Below are 14,715 nucleotides of genomic sequence, written 5' to 3' on the forward strand. Positions count from 1 at the left end.
TGTTGTTTGTGGTTATAATTCAATATAGAAATGAGCACAGCCACCAGGTAGGGAAAAAAATTTCTGACAATTGCAAATATTGGCAAGGATGTGGATCAACTGGAATTCTCTTATATTGTTGGTAGGATGTACATTGGTATAAACACTTTGGAGAAATGTCTGGTAGTACTTCCTAAGCTAAATATCTGTGACCCAATAATTCTATTCCTGAGGGTAGAAATGAGTGAGTGCTGATGCCCAACAAAAGATGTACAAAAATTCCACTGAAGCCTTATTTGTAATAGCCAAAACACTAAAAAATGTTCATCTATAGTGAAATGGTTAAATTGTGGTATAGTTATACAATGGACTTTAACAATTACTTCTCTGTAATTTAAAGAGAATACACAGTTGATATACATGACCTGGGTGAATCTCAGAGATATGATACAGGGTGAAAGAAGCCAGAGGTAAGAGTATATACCATATGGCTCCATTTAAGTGAAGTACAAAAACAGGCAGCACTAATCTTTGGTGAATCAGAATAGAGATTACTCTTGGAAGGCCGTTTTGACTGGAAGAGGCACAAAGAAACCTTCTGGGATCACGGGAATGGTCTATATCTTGATCTAGGTGGGAGATTATAAGGGTGCTAATATATGTAAAAATTTATCAAGTTTAACATTTATACATTTTCATGTAAGTTATACTCTAATTTAAAACAATGATTAGAGTGCCCAAGAAAAGTACTATAGGAGATCAGGAGAGGGATAGTGTTTCTATTTGGGGGAATCAATGAAAGCTTCTTGGAAGAAATGACATTTGACCCAAGGTAAGTTTTGAATATGGTGAAAGATGGGTCACAGCTTTCCAGGTTTAGGGAACAGAGTGAGCAAAGGCACAGAGGTGGGAAAACATGGAACTTTTAGAGTGAATGGTGGGTGGTTCAGTTTAAAAGGCTCTTGGGGTACATGAATAAAGTTGTCGGCAAAGGTAGGTTGAGATCAAGAGGGATTTATTTTGTAGCATAAACATTGGATGCTGCAGGAGCCTCTTGAGTAAAGCTAAATAATATGACCAGAGCTTGCTTTGGGAAAATTAGATGATAAATTATACAGAGGAAAGAAGGGAACTTGGGTTATCAGTCAGGAACCCGTTATAATAATATTCATGCATGAGTGTATGAGACCTGAACCAAGGTGGCAGCAGTGGGCAGAATGTAGAAGGATGAGAATGAATTAGATAAGTTGAAATGACTGAACTTGAAATTAAGTGGATATGTGAGATGTGATAGAAGGTCAAAGATGAACCTGAGGTTTTGTGCCTGGGTCAGTGAGAAGTTGGAAGACAGGTTTGAAGTACTCGCACTGAGTTTAATTGTGAATGTGCTGCTGGGTAGAGTATGGAGAGAGAAAGAGAGAGAGAGAGAGAAAGAGAGAGAGAGAGAGAAGGAAGTTAGAAGTGAGGCCCTAGATATTGGGGAAACATCAGGTCTTATTTTTGGGTTCCTCCAATATGAGAACCCTGAAACAAAAAATGGGATACAAGCAGTTTATTTAGGAGATAATCTTAGAAAGCAGAAGCCAGTAAGTGGGAAGAGTGAGAGAGAGAAGTGAGGAAAGCCGTACAGGATGCATTATTGAGCTGGTGGCTGCTTTGAGTAGAGGGACGATTCTCTTCTAAGTATGCTTTAGGTTTGGGGATCCTCTTCCTGCATTCTTTCAGGGCTTTTCGAAAAAAATTCTTGCCTTTATATAACTATTGTTTTTTAGCACTATTATGAATGTCCTCTTGAAAAATTTCTTATGTATCTGGGAATTTGGGGCACGGAAGGGGAGAAAGATATCTTTATTTGATCCAGTCTCCAGTAGTTTTTAAATGGAACAACGATGTAAGTTATTTCTGATCATAAATATGTAATCTACATTTCATTTCTGTTAGTTTTTAATATTTAATTTAGTATAAGACATGCTTCCTTTAGAAAATAAACTTATGTATCTTAATTATCTGTTTTTAAAACATTTTAAATCCAAAAGAATAATTTTTTTTTAGCATATGGCACAAACACTTATAAATAATGATGTTAAAAAGCTAGGAATATTCATACTTCACCAAAAGCTACCTTGAGAAGGTAGTACTAAAACTCATTCCTGCAGAAGGGAGTCAGGCCATTTTACCAAAACCCCAATGTCATTGGCTTCCAGTAGCAATCGTTTCTTGCTCATATTGCATGTTGGCAGCTGTGGGTCATCTGCAAGTCAGCTTTACATGTCTTCTCATTCCAGCACCCAAATAGAAGAAGCAGCTTTTATCTGGGACATGGTTTACTCATGGTGAAGGGAAAAACAAGAGGGTTAGCAGAAACACTCAATGGCTCTTAAAGCTTCTGCTCAGACATGACAGTCATCCTGTCTGCTCACAAGCCATTGACCAGAGCAAGTCACATGACCATGTCTGATGTGAGAGGGGTAGGGATGCCTATTCCTCCCAAAGGGAGCACTCACTGCAAGCAACAAGAATATAGTCTACTACAATGTTTTCACTTAGCTTTGAAATCATTCAGATTATAGCCAGTAAAAATAGGTCTATCTACAAACCATTATCCCAGCTTTCTACTTGTATGGTCAATAGTATATAGTAAAGTGTATTTTGAAAATTACATAGATTGCTTACATATGAGATAAGAAGATTACCTTGGAAACAACACGTGAAGAGGCTAGGTTTGGCTCCTCTGTTGCAAATGCCTTTCAAAACATTTTAGTGCAAGTGATGGTTGATTTTACGGGTCAGCTTGAGTGGGCAATGGAGTGCCCAGATTAAACATTGTTTCTGGGTGAGTCTGTGAAAGTGTTTCCACATGAGGTTAGCATTTGAATCAATGGATGCAGTAAAGTAAATTGCCTTCCCCAGTGTGGGTGAGCTTCATCCAGTCCCTTGATGGCTCGAATAGAACAAGGCAGAGGAAGGAGGAATTTGCTCCCTTTTTCCTGCCTTACAGCTTGAGCTGGGATATCTCATCCCATCTTCTCCTGCCCTCTCACACTGGAATTTACACCACTGGCTCCCCTGGTTCTCAGGCTTCAGACTAGTACTGAAATTCACCACCAGTTCTCCTGGACCCCCAACTTACAGACAGCAGACTGTGGGACTTCTCAACCTCCATACTTGGGTGAGCCAATTCTTTATAATAAATCATTTATCAGTTCTGTTTCTCTGGAGAACCCTGACTAATACAGTGCAGCAGCAGAAGAGATAAATAAGACCTAGGAAAAAATAAAGAGAATAAAGTTACAAAAGAAATGATTTTGCTCACTCCTTTGGAGCTTTCCTGTACTTACTTTAATTTGGTTTATTTAAACATTTGGAATATTCTAAATCTATAACATATGGTATAAACACATAAATAATGATGCTAAAAGCTGAGAATATTCACAGTTCACTAAAAGCTATCTTGAGAATGTTGTACTAAAACTCATTCCTGTTGAGTTCAGTTAGCCTCAATTTCTTAAGATAAAGGATAGAACAGCCTTTCTACGGAAAGCCCATCTTCTGGTGGTCTCATGGCCTTGCTAATTTTGGTGCTTTCACAGTGGAGGGGAGAGTAGGGCTGGGCCACGTACCCTAAGATGGCTTCTTCATCATCTAGCAACCCACACATTTCCCAGCCAGCCTGGTTGATGTATCATGGAAGAGTGGCTAAAATAGTCCCTGAAAGGTGGCATGAAGAACTCATTTTTAATGGAGTGAGGCTTTCAGGGAAGGGACATACTTGAGAATCCAGGTCAATAAATATGATTAGGGAAAGAAGTATCCTACCTCAGGTTTGAAGACAAAAAATCAGAGAGAACTTGTAGTGTCTGGTGTTACTGGAGTCTCCTGCTTTCTCCTGGTTGCTGCTTCTTGAGGATGTCCTGAGGTCACTTTTTCAAGGCAACCCCACCTCCATGGTAGGTGTAGATACACTCCTGTTGTGTTGGCAATAGCCAATAATTTGGGGAAGACTTGACCCTGCTCCTCACTTACAACGCAGAAGACTGATCGTGGTAGTGAGGGGATGCGACGCAGATGAGGAAAGTCTGGCAGGTGCCTCAGAGTCCAGGATGTGGGCCACATGGCAGAGATCAGCAACAAAGGTCTGCCTGGGCTACATGTCAAAAAGGAGCCATTGGTTGTGCCAGCACCCTTGGCAAGAAAAGTTTGCTATCTTCCCCGAGAACCTGCCAGATGAAGGACAGGCCTACAGGGAAGGTTTCAGAAACTATTCAGACAAGGGCTTAAGGGGAGATGAAGTCCTACCTTTGTCTGGGGCTGGAGAAATAGTGTCTCTCTGTACCTCCATAGGCTGCTCTTCACCCTAGCGTGAGCCCCAGAGGCTAGGGGAGAATGACCTGATGGTGAGACAGAGATAGGAGTTTTAGCACAAATTTGACCACAAACTGTCATTGTATCTTAACCAGATCACTTGGGTGTCATGAAGCATAGAAATGAGAGGGGCCCATTACTTGCACAAATATGGTAAGGGGCACATAAGGTAATAGATGGAAAACTACATTTTTAGAATAAAGATTTTATGTAAACCACCTGTATTGCCTGTTATTATTTCTTGGATTTGATTTTTATATACTTCGAAGGAATGGATTTTAGCCAAGTATATGACAAAACTTTTACACTGGACTTATTTTTACTTACTATAACCACAAAGTCAATAAATTATACTTTTAAAAAAATGTTTACCAAATAGCTTGATATCTGCTCTTTGCATAGGATTTATCATTTCATTATTATAGTACTAGCTAATTACTTCTCCTAACTGCTTTCTAACATACTGTGTGCCTTATTCTTAAAATACCTAGTGCTGATTTACTTATCTATATATTTATATATATGAGGGCTATTAATGTATTATTGTTTGTAACTCATCTTTTACTTGTCTAGTCTCGGTGTCTTCAGGAAGATTTCTTTGGAATGTTTTACTGATTCCAAAGTTATAGCAGCCAGTCTTCCGGTAGGCTCCCTGGCTCACTATTCCAAATCTATATATTTATATATATGAGGGCTATTAATGTATTATTGTTTGTAACTCATCTTTTACTTGTCTAGTCTCGGTGTCTTCAGGAAAATTTCTTTGGAATGTTTTACTGATTCCAAAGTTATAGCAGCCAGTCTTCCGGTAGGCTCCCTGGCTCACTATTCCAAATCCTAAACCCTTAGACTCTCTGACTCCCTGGATCAATAGCTGTAGAAACCATGTCAATCAACTGGAGATACTTTTAATTGCAAGCAACAGAAGCAGCTTAAACAATAAAGAAAATTCACTATTTTGCTTAACAAGAGGTCTCCAAGGAGGATGGTTCTAGAATTGGTTAACTCGCTTAACAATACCCTCTGGGATTTGAGTTCTTTCTGTCTCTTTATTCCACCATTCTCAGTGTGTTTGGCTTGTCCTCTTGTGGTTGCCAGGATGGCTGCAATAGTACCACATATCATGCCTTCACACAACAGTAACCAGACTCCAGAAAAGGTAAAAGGGACATATAGCATATGTCACCCTCTCTTTTTTGTCTTTTGTAAGAATAGGAAAATATTTCCTGCAAGCTTCTATCTCACTTCCCTTATGTCTCCATGGTATTAGAAAAATTTCACAAAACTTGGAAAAGGCAAAAGAGATTACTATTCTTTCATTACAGTGTTGGACTTAATTTTCTATTATCTGTGCTATTTTATCACTCTGTAGAGGCAGAAGTAAACTTGAATATTTTTGTCCATTAAAGACACAAATAATTTCTGTCCAGTAGAATAGATAACCCCAGTGATTATGGGTTTATGGCCTTATTGTGCATTAACCAGTTTGTATCCATATCAGCAGTTATATCCCCCTTCCGCATTCACTACCTACTCCCCCCGCTGCCTTTACCTACCGGGCCTCCCCAGAGGCTCATGAGGTTCTGGTGGCAAGGGAGAAGAGGAGGAGAACAGTCACTGAGTAGGCATCCAACAGTTCCTGCCATTCAAGAGAACCTCAAGAGTGGGCATAGAGGAAGCCAAATTTCATTTAACCTTCTGTTAATAAATATGGTTGTCCTCTTTTTAAACCATTAAGTAGACAACAGCATACTCATGCCCAGCCCAGCTCTGGGTATATTGTGGGAATATAAGAAGGCAGTAGAGAATAGTGATTAAATGCAAAGTTTCTGTAGTCAAACAGACCTAGGTGGAAATAGTAGTTTATAGAGTCATACAGGCCTAAGTTATTATTTATAGGCTGTACAACCTTGGGCAAGTTATTTGGCCTTGCTGAGCGTTGATTTCCTCATCTCCAGATTGGGCATAAAAATATTAAAAAATAGTAGCATAGTGCTTAAGATTATAGCACCTGGGGTTATTTAACCCAAGATGAAGTGGCCCAGACTTGTGTTGTCCAGTCTTATTCTTCCCTTTTCTCTCCACTCCTACAGGCATACATATGCCTTTCTAATTCACTAAAGCCTAAAAGAGGGCACAGATTATTTGAATTACAGGAAACTCCCACTATTATACCCAATTCCTCACTTTATATACAATTCTGATTCTGTAGGCCCAAGAGTGTCTGCCTGTTTGTCTCCTATGAAGTAAAGTATATAAACTTTCTGAGTGGCTTTTCTTTAAATATGTTCCTTAGTCAGAATTTGCAGCTTTGCTTTGGATGGTTGAGGTCTGACCACTGTACAAAGGTAACATTATACTTGTATTATTGTTAATTGTAGTGGTAAAAAAATTATTTTTATAACTAATATTTCTGGTTTTAACTAATAATAGTATTATTAATTTTGTAGACATGTAATTTAGAGTGATCATATGTTGGGAGGGATGTTCCTTATGGCTAGGTGAATATATTTATTGGTAACCATTTATAATTATAAATAATTCTTTAATAAAGTGACAATGGCTAGGTTCCCTTTCTGCCATCTCTTATACTTGTTTATGAACTTTTAAAAATTGCTTCAACCTGATCGTAAGCACTATGGAATACGTGGCCCTGTCTTATGAATCTTTATATCTCTCAGAGTATGTAGTATAGCACATAGCTTATAGTTGGCACTCAATAATTTTTTTTTTGGATTAATGAATGAGTCCCACTAGATAGTATTCATCTTTGTGCCAAGGATAGTGTTTTTAAAATTAACATACATTTATTGAGCATTTATTGTGAATAAAGAACCATGTAGAAAGGAAAAGATGATACAAACCTGGCTTGAGCATTTGCTAAGGCTGCTGGAAGCATTGGCAGGGTCAGATCTTGAAGTCTCTGTATAGGATTGTAGACTCTATTCCAGGAGCAGTGCAGAGCCATTGAAGGGTTTTAAGTTGAGGGTTAAAGGACAGATTTTAATTTTATAAATGTATATCCCCATTCATGGCCTAAGTCTCAGGAATACTGCTCCCAGGCAGGATCTCCTATTCAGGCTGAGGATTAGATACACCATAGTAATTGATGTCTAATATAATCATGAGTCATTAACAATATTCTTAGTTTGTATCATCAGGAAATTGTATAGTACATTTTAGAAAGATGTCAATCAAAAATATTTTGAAAAGGTCAAGCACATGTAAACTTAAAGATTCAATCAAGTTGAACCTGCCAATTTTAATAAATGTCTACAATTACTATAGGGGATAATACAAGCAAGTCAGATATGGACCTTGTAGAGTTTATAATTTAGCAAGAGTGGTCAGCTGTAGAATATGGTGTCAAAAGAGGAACAGAAGAGCAGAGATGAGGGAGAGCATGTCTAACTTGTTGATGGTTTTGGAAATGGTAGTTAGCAATCAGGTTATAGGGACATTTTCCTAAACTTAGGCCTCTAGAAAACTGAGCCTGGGACAAGGGTTGAAGTGCCGATAGCTTCCTTGGGAGGTATAGATAGACCCAGGGTGGTAAGAATGAGGACAAATTGAAGTGAGGCAAAGCAAAGTGGTATGTTTTTGTACTGGCTATTGCTTAACAAAGAATGGAAGAGAGACAATAGTGGGTTGCTTGGCAGGAATATTCGTACGACTTACAGGCATGTGGGCTACATGCCTTAGAAAAAGGAAAGAAAGGAAATTTATCTGCTTGCTTTCTTTTTGCCTCTTGTTTCTCAGTAGTTTACCTCAAAGGAATTGACTTCCTTGGGCTTTTAGGTTGCATGAATTAGTCCCTTACATTGCCACTTGGAATGCTAGATTCCATATCCTGCAGCGTGGCGTTTCATCCTCATACATATGTGGCAGGAGCCAGAGGGCCTGTCATTCCCAGGCAAGTGACTGATTGGCCTCAAATACCAGAGGTGGTCAGCATCTTTGGAAGGAAGCAGATAGTCAAGGGACTCTGAGGGAGTATATGAGGTTTGTATTCAATACAGTCCTGGAGGATGGATATGATTCTGAGAGGCAGGGATGATAAAGGAAGGCATTTTAATATGAGCAGTGACGTAGAGGAAGAAATATGTGTGATGTATTTAAGATAAAGCAAGTGCCACAGTTGGCTACAATAGAGGTGGGACAATTTCTTGGCTCAGATTTTCTAGACTTATAATTATTCTTAGACTTTTTTCCTTTTAAAAGGTATATGAAATATATAACTAAATGTTTATTTCTTCATTTTTTCCATATGAATGAATTAACCAATTGGAAAAAGTCCTTTGTCAGGCCATTTCTTAGAGATGTATAAACAGGTGGAAGAGGAAGCTGGAAATGGAGGACTCCAAATGCTAGCTTGTCCTCGACTTAGCCAGCAGTGGGAATCAAGGAGAGCCTACAGTGAGGAGTGGAGTGTGGGAAAGAGGGAAAAGGATGATGTGGTTTAAATCACTCTCGGTGGTTCAGATCTTGTTTCTCTTGAGACAATCTGCACAGCTCGTGTTCTTTTGTTCACTGATCATCATATATCTATGCTAGATATCCTCACACAAATTATCCTTTTTGATATATTGGCGGTAACAGTAACAATAGCAATATGAACAATAACAACAACCACAACAATGGCTCGTTTCCTTGATTCATTCATATCTCTGCTCTAATGTCTCTTTCTCTAAGACCTTCCTTGACCACTCGATCTAAAATAGCCTCTTCTTACCCTGGTTAGTCTCTAGCACTTACTCTGCTTTATTGGTTTATAGCATTGTTAACCGACATAATGTTTTTTGTGCTTCAGTTGAAATATTTTCATTAACCATTATTCGTTTCTTTTTTTTTTTTTTTCTTTTAGAGACAGGATCTCACTCTGTCTCACCCAGGCTGCTATAGTGCAGTGGCTTGGTCATAGCTCATTATAAACTTGACTCCTGGACTCAAGTAATCCTCTCACCTCAGCCTCCCCAGTAGCTAGGACAACAGGTGTCTACCACTACACCTGGTTAATTTAAAAATTTTTTTGTAGAGATGGTGTCTCACTTGCTATATGCCCAGGGTAGTCTTGAACTCTTAGCCTCAAGCAATTCTCCCACCTCAGCCTCCCAAATTGCTGGGATTACAGGTGTAAGCCAGTACACCTGAAGATTTTGGAGGATACAATCTTCCTCTGGAGAGAATTTAATTTTTTCTCTGTTTGGCAGTTACAGTAAGGGCAGATCACCTCGATCCACTCAGGGATGGAGATAGTTTACTTTTAGTTTCAGACTTTTGGAAGACTGGTCTATTTATAGTTTTTCTTCATTTCTATGAAGTCTGTCAAGGTTTTCAGCTGAAGATTTTAGTTTTTTTACCAAGACCCCTCCTCTTTTGTTGATCCTGAAATCCAAATTAATGAATCTACTAAAAACTGATTAATTTTTTAAAATAGACTTTATTTTTTAGAGCAGTTTTTTAGGTTCACAGCAGAATTGAGTGCAAGGTACAGAGACTTCCCGTATACCCTCTGCCCCCACGTATTCATCGCCTTCTTCATTAGCAACATTGCCCACCAGAGTGTACATTTGTTACAACTGATGAACCTACACTGACATATCATTATCATTCAAAGTCCATAGTGTGCATTAGGGTTCACTGTTGGTACTGTACATTTTATGAGTTTGGACAAATGTATAATGACATGTATCCATCATTATAGTATCATACAGAGTAGTCTCATGGCCCTAAAAATCCTTTATGCTCCTCCATTTGTCCTTTCCTTCCCCTAATCTCTGGCAACCACTAATTTTTTTTTACCATCTCCATAGTTTTGCCTTTTCCACAATGGCGTGTAGTTGGAATCATACAATACATAGACTTCTCAGACTGACTTCTTTCACTTAGTATTAGTAGTATGCATGTAAGTTTTCTATGTGTCTTTTCATGGTTTGATAGCTCATTTTTTAGCACCGAATATTCCGTTGTTTGGATGTATTCCCAGTTTATTTAGCCATTCACCTACTGAGGGACATCTTGTTGCTTCCAAGTTTGGGCAATTATGAATAAAACTGCTATAAACATCATTGTGCAGATTTTGGTGTGGACATAGTTTTTAACTCCTTTGAGTAAGTAACAAGGAGTATGATTGCTGGATCATATGGTAAGAGTATGCATAGTTTTATAAAAACAAAAAAATACCAAACTGTTTCCAAAGTGGCCGAACCATTTTGCCTTGCCACCAGCAATGAATGAGAGTTTCTGTCGCTTCACATTCTTGCCAACATTTAGTGTTGTAAGTGTTCTGGATTTTGGCTATTCTGATAGGTGTGTAGTTGTATCTTGTTGTTTAAGTTTGCATTTCTCCGAGGACATGCATTGTGCAGCATTTTTCATATGCTGATTTTCCATCTGTGTATCTTCTTTGGTGAGGTGTCTGTTAATATCTTTGGCCCATTTTCTAATCAGGTTTTTTGTTTTCTTATTGTTGAGATTTAAGAGTTCTTTGTATATTTTGGATAACAGTCCTTTATCAGATATGTCTTTTGAAAATATTTTCTCCCAGTCTGTAACTTGTCTTTTTACTCTCTTGACAGTATCTTTTACAGAGCTTTAATTTCCATTTTTAATTTAATCCAGCTTATCAGTTTTTCCTTTTATGGATTTTACCTTTGGTGTTATATCTAAAAAGTCATCACCAAACTCAAAGTCATCTAGACTCTCTCCCACGTTATTTTCTAGCAGTTGGGGTATTTCCCTTACCCCAGGTTAGTTAGGCTCTGAAAAAACAAAAAACTCCAGCAGCTGGGCAGAAAATGCCTATATTCCCAGTTACTTGGGAGGCTGAGGTAGGAGGATTGCTTGAGCCCAGGAGTTTGAGGCCAGCTGGGGCAACATAGTGAGACCCTATCTCTAAAAAGAAAAACATAAAAAAACTCCAGCAGATTAGGCTCCCGTTAAATAGTTTCTCCTGAAGGCAGACCTTGTTAAGAAGAATAGAGTGCTCTGGCACATTTCCAAATGGTTCCTTTTCTCCTTCCCCTGCCAGAAGCACAAGGAGATTTTTCTCTGACATGCACTGTGAGAACCTGGTAGAGCTCCAGGAGCTCACAGAAATGTGGGAGCCCTCTGATGTCTGGGTATTCCCAGTGTTTTTAACTTTTAGACATGTCCATACTCAGCCTCCAGCAATTTGTCAGTTATAGTTCACATTTCCCTACCCCAGCACTGATTCCCGTGTAGGTTTCAGCTCTGGTAAGTTGTGATTCTCTGTATTCTCCTCCCTGTCTCTCCAGTTTTGATGACAATGGTTTGCCCTGTATCCTAATTTCTCTTACAGATCTAAAAGAGTTGTTGATTTTTTTTTCAGCTTTTTACTTTTTAGGATGGAATGGCCACTTCCAAGCTTCTTAGCTGCTGGACCAGGTTTGCTTAGTTTTTTAGCCTTAGTTTTTTCCCCTATTGTCTTTCCCCTGAACAGTTTAGGATTTAGCAAATGCCTCAAGGGTAAAATTCATGTAGAATGTCAACCTCACTTTTTTGTTGTTCTCTTTTCTCTGGAAAATTTGTCCCTCGAGTCCTGGCTGCCTTCCTAACCATGAATTACAATGTTTGCCTTCCAAGCCCAGTAAAACTACCCAAGGTCTATGTAGGCCAATGCCAAATGCCCTGATCGGAAAATACAATGAGAAATGTTTGGCTCACCTCAGTGAGTGCATTTCCCTTCTTTACAGGGTCTGGCCCCCCAGGTGTTGATGGCCTCAGTGTTCCCTAGCTGATCTCTTGTATCGTGAAGAACTGTTTTTATAAAACAAATTTTATCCAGGTTTTACATTGTTCGCATTATACAATATTTTCTATACAACTGTGTAAGGTGGAAATTTAATGTGATATAAGATTGCTCAATCATAGTTGGGGGCTGAGGTCTTAATCTTGAATTTTTAATTTTAATAATCATATTTCTTCTCTAGAAGTTCTATTTGGTTGTTTCTCAAGTCAGAATTATCTTTCTTGGTGTTTCTATCTCATGTTTACTATTACTTTTTAAAAATGATTTTAATCACTTAAAACATATTTTTTAGTTTGTGTCTTATTTGATTATCTGAAATTCTCAGGGGTCTAATTTCAATTATATGTTATCTTCTGACTCTTAGTTTCTGTTTGCTTCTGCCAGATGCCCCAAGAGGGTATTAGCAGCTGAGAACCAAATTTTATGTTAATTTCTTGGCTTGAGATTTCTGAGGCAATACAGCTATTGCATATTTGAATGTCAAATGTGAGTGAGTAGAGAGATATGGTTGTAAAATATGAAGGGAGATTTTTTTTTCCACTCAGAGTTCAGCCATATACAAGATAAGCTTTCTTGTCATTTTGTTTACTTGTGAGTGAAGGTTTTCTAGGTCATCCTTTCACTTAAAATATGGACCACATGTAGGATTCCAACTTTATATGTGTATATTAGCTACACCTCTACATAATTACATGGGCTCAAGGCCTTGGCTTTTGTTTCAGCGTGGCCATTAGGATCAGCCCATATGTTAGTGAAACCAGCATAATCCCCTAGAGCAGCTGAGAAATCAGTACCTACTGCTCACTCTGATTTTCAGTTTCTTTTTGTATAATCTCCAGGGAATTTGTCTCATTTTCTTGTGAGCTCAGCTGTGCATATGTAAAGATATTTGTATACTTTGTTCATCATTTTAAGGGTTTTCTTAAGGCAATGATTTTCAAGTTTTTAGCTCTCCAGAATTACAGAAATCAAAGTCTTAACTGACATAATTTACTTTGCTGGCTTGTAGCAGGACTTAATAAATGTCGACTATTAATATTATTAAATACCATCATTATTGTTTTTACACAGTACAGATAGTACTGTGTAAGCATGCTATTAAAACAATAAAATCTGGCCTATCAAAATAGTTAAAAGCATATCACTTTTCTCCCAACTACATGTTCCCCTTCCTTTAAAACCCTTATTTTAAAACTTGTATTTCCTTAGGGAATCTAGAAAATGTTGTGGCTTTGTCGATTTTAAACATTGAAAGATATATCTGGGAGTATATATTTATGTGTAAATCACTTCACATACAACATATATATTATTTATATTTGGCTTTAAAAATTTTACATTTTGCATGAGGTTGTATATTCTTTTTTTGCATTTTGTAGGAGGATACTTCATCGAGACTTGAAATCAAAGAATATATTTCTAAAAAGCAATCTGCTTAAAATTGGTAAGATTTTAAAAAATGTATTTCAAAAACACAGGAAAGTGTATACTCTAGATGTTATCATATCAAATTGAAGTATATGGAAGGGTTAGAATAATCATTGGTTTATTTAAACTTCTGAAATTTTTGTTCTCATCTGGATCAGCCCCCAAAAACCCTGTTATTTTATTTCTGATTATCTGATATAAATCGAGGTATAAAGCATTTACTACAAACTTGGTAGATTTAACAAATATACTTTGAGTTCCCTGCTTCAAGCCAGGTACTTTGCAAGTCATTAGACTTGTTTTACTGGTTTGATTAATTACTGCAGGTTTCTACTTATTTTATCACAAGCAATAAGTGATTATCATAGATATTTAAAATGTTGACATAATGGCTTTACTAACCTTTAGTTATTCAAAACTGTACCAGTTACTGGGTTGTCGAATCATCATGTAGGATGTTCTTAGGAAGGAAGGAATAAAAGCATTTCTACTTTAGGAAAGAAGAGAAAAGCTGATGGATTCAAATTTTTATACTCATGTTTTTGAATAGTCTCAGGTCTTTTCTTAAAAATTTTTCCTTTATTGTAAATGAAGAACAAACTCTTCCCTGCCCCTGATAAAATCGCACATTATCATATTCAACTTGTCCAGAATCGTTCTGTTTGCTATTATTCAGACTTGAAATAACTTTTTACATAAAGTTGTCTAGCTTTCCATAATTCCATAAATAAAGAATTTTAGCTTACATAATTCACTTTCCTGGCTCAAAGGTGTCTTTCTTCTATAAAGCTTATGTTTTTAAAGCTATTTACCAGCATTGTGTAATTTAAGATACTAATATATTACTTTTCTAGCCCTTTAAAATGGTATGAACAATTGCATAATAAAATCATGAAATTAGGCACTCATTCAGTTGTTAACTTCCAGGGCTGACTTTTGTTGTTTTAAAGTATTTATAAAAATCAATTATTATTTCAAGGGGATTTTGGAGTTTCTCGACTCCTAATGGGATCCTGTGACCTGGCCACAACGTTAACTGGAACACCCCATTACATGAGTCCTGAGGCTCTGAAACACCAAGGATATGACACAAAGTCGGATATCTGGTGAGTGGCTGGTTCAGATGACTTCTTCATCTGCTGCCCTAAGAGAGTGATGCATTTTGTTTTTAAGCT

The 14,715-nt window shown here is 37.6% G+C and overlaps 1 protein-coding gene across 1 annotated transcript in view; it reads left to right on the top strand.

The window, feature by feature from the left end:
* Positions 1-14,715, top strand: part of NEK11 (NIMA-related kinase 11) — a 238,017-nt gene that overhangs the window by 61,398 nt on the left and 161,904 nt on the right. Inside the window, 2 exon segments of the mRNA XM_012663819.1 lie at positions 13,492-13,556; positions 14,520-14,646. Coding sequence (XP_012519273.1) covers positions 13,492-13,556; positions 14,520-14,646 — 192 coding nt within the window.

This window comes from Propithecus coquereli, unplaced genomic scaffold (assembly GCF_000956105.1).
Source record: "Propithecus coquereli isolate 6110/MARCELLA unplaced genomic scaffold, Pcoq_1.0 Scaffold12, whole genome shotgun sequence".
Taxonomy (NCBI): Eukaryota; Metazoa; Chordata; class Mammalia; order Primates; family Indriidae; genus Propithecus; species Propithecus coquereli.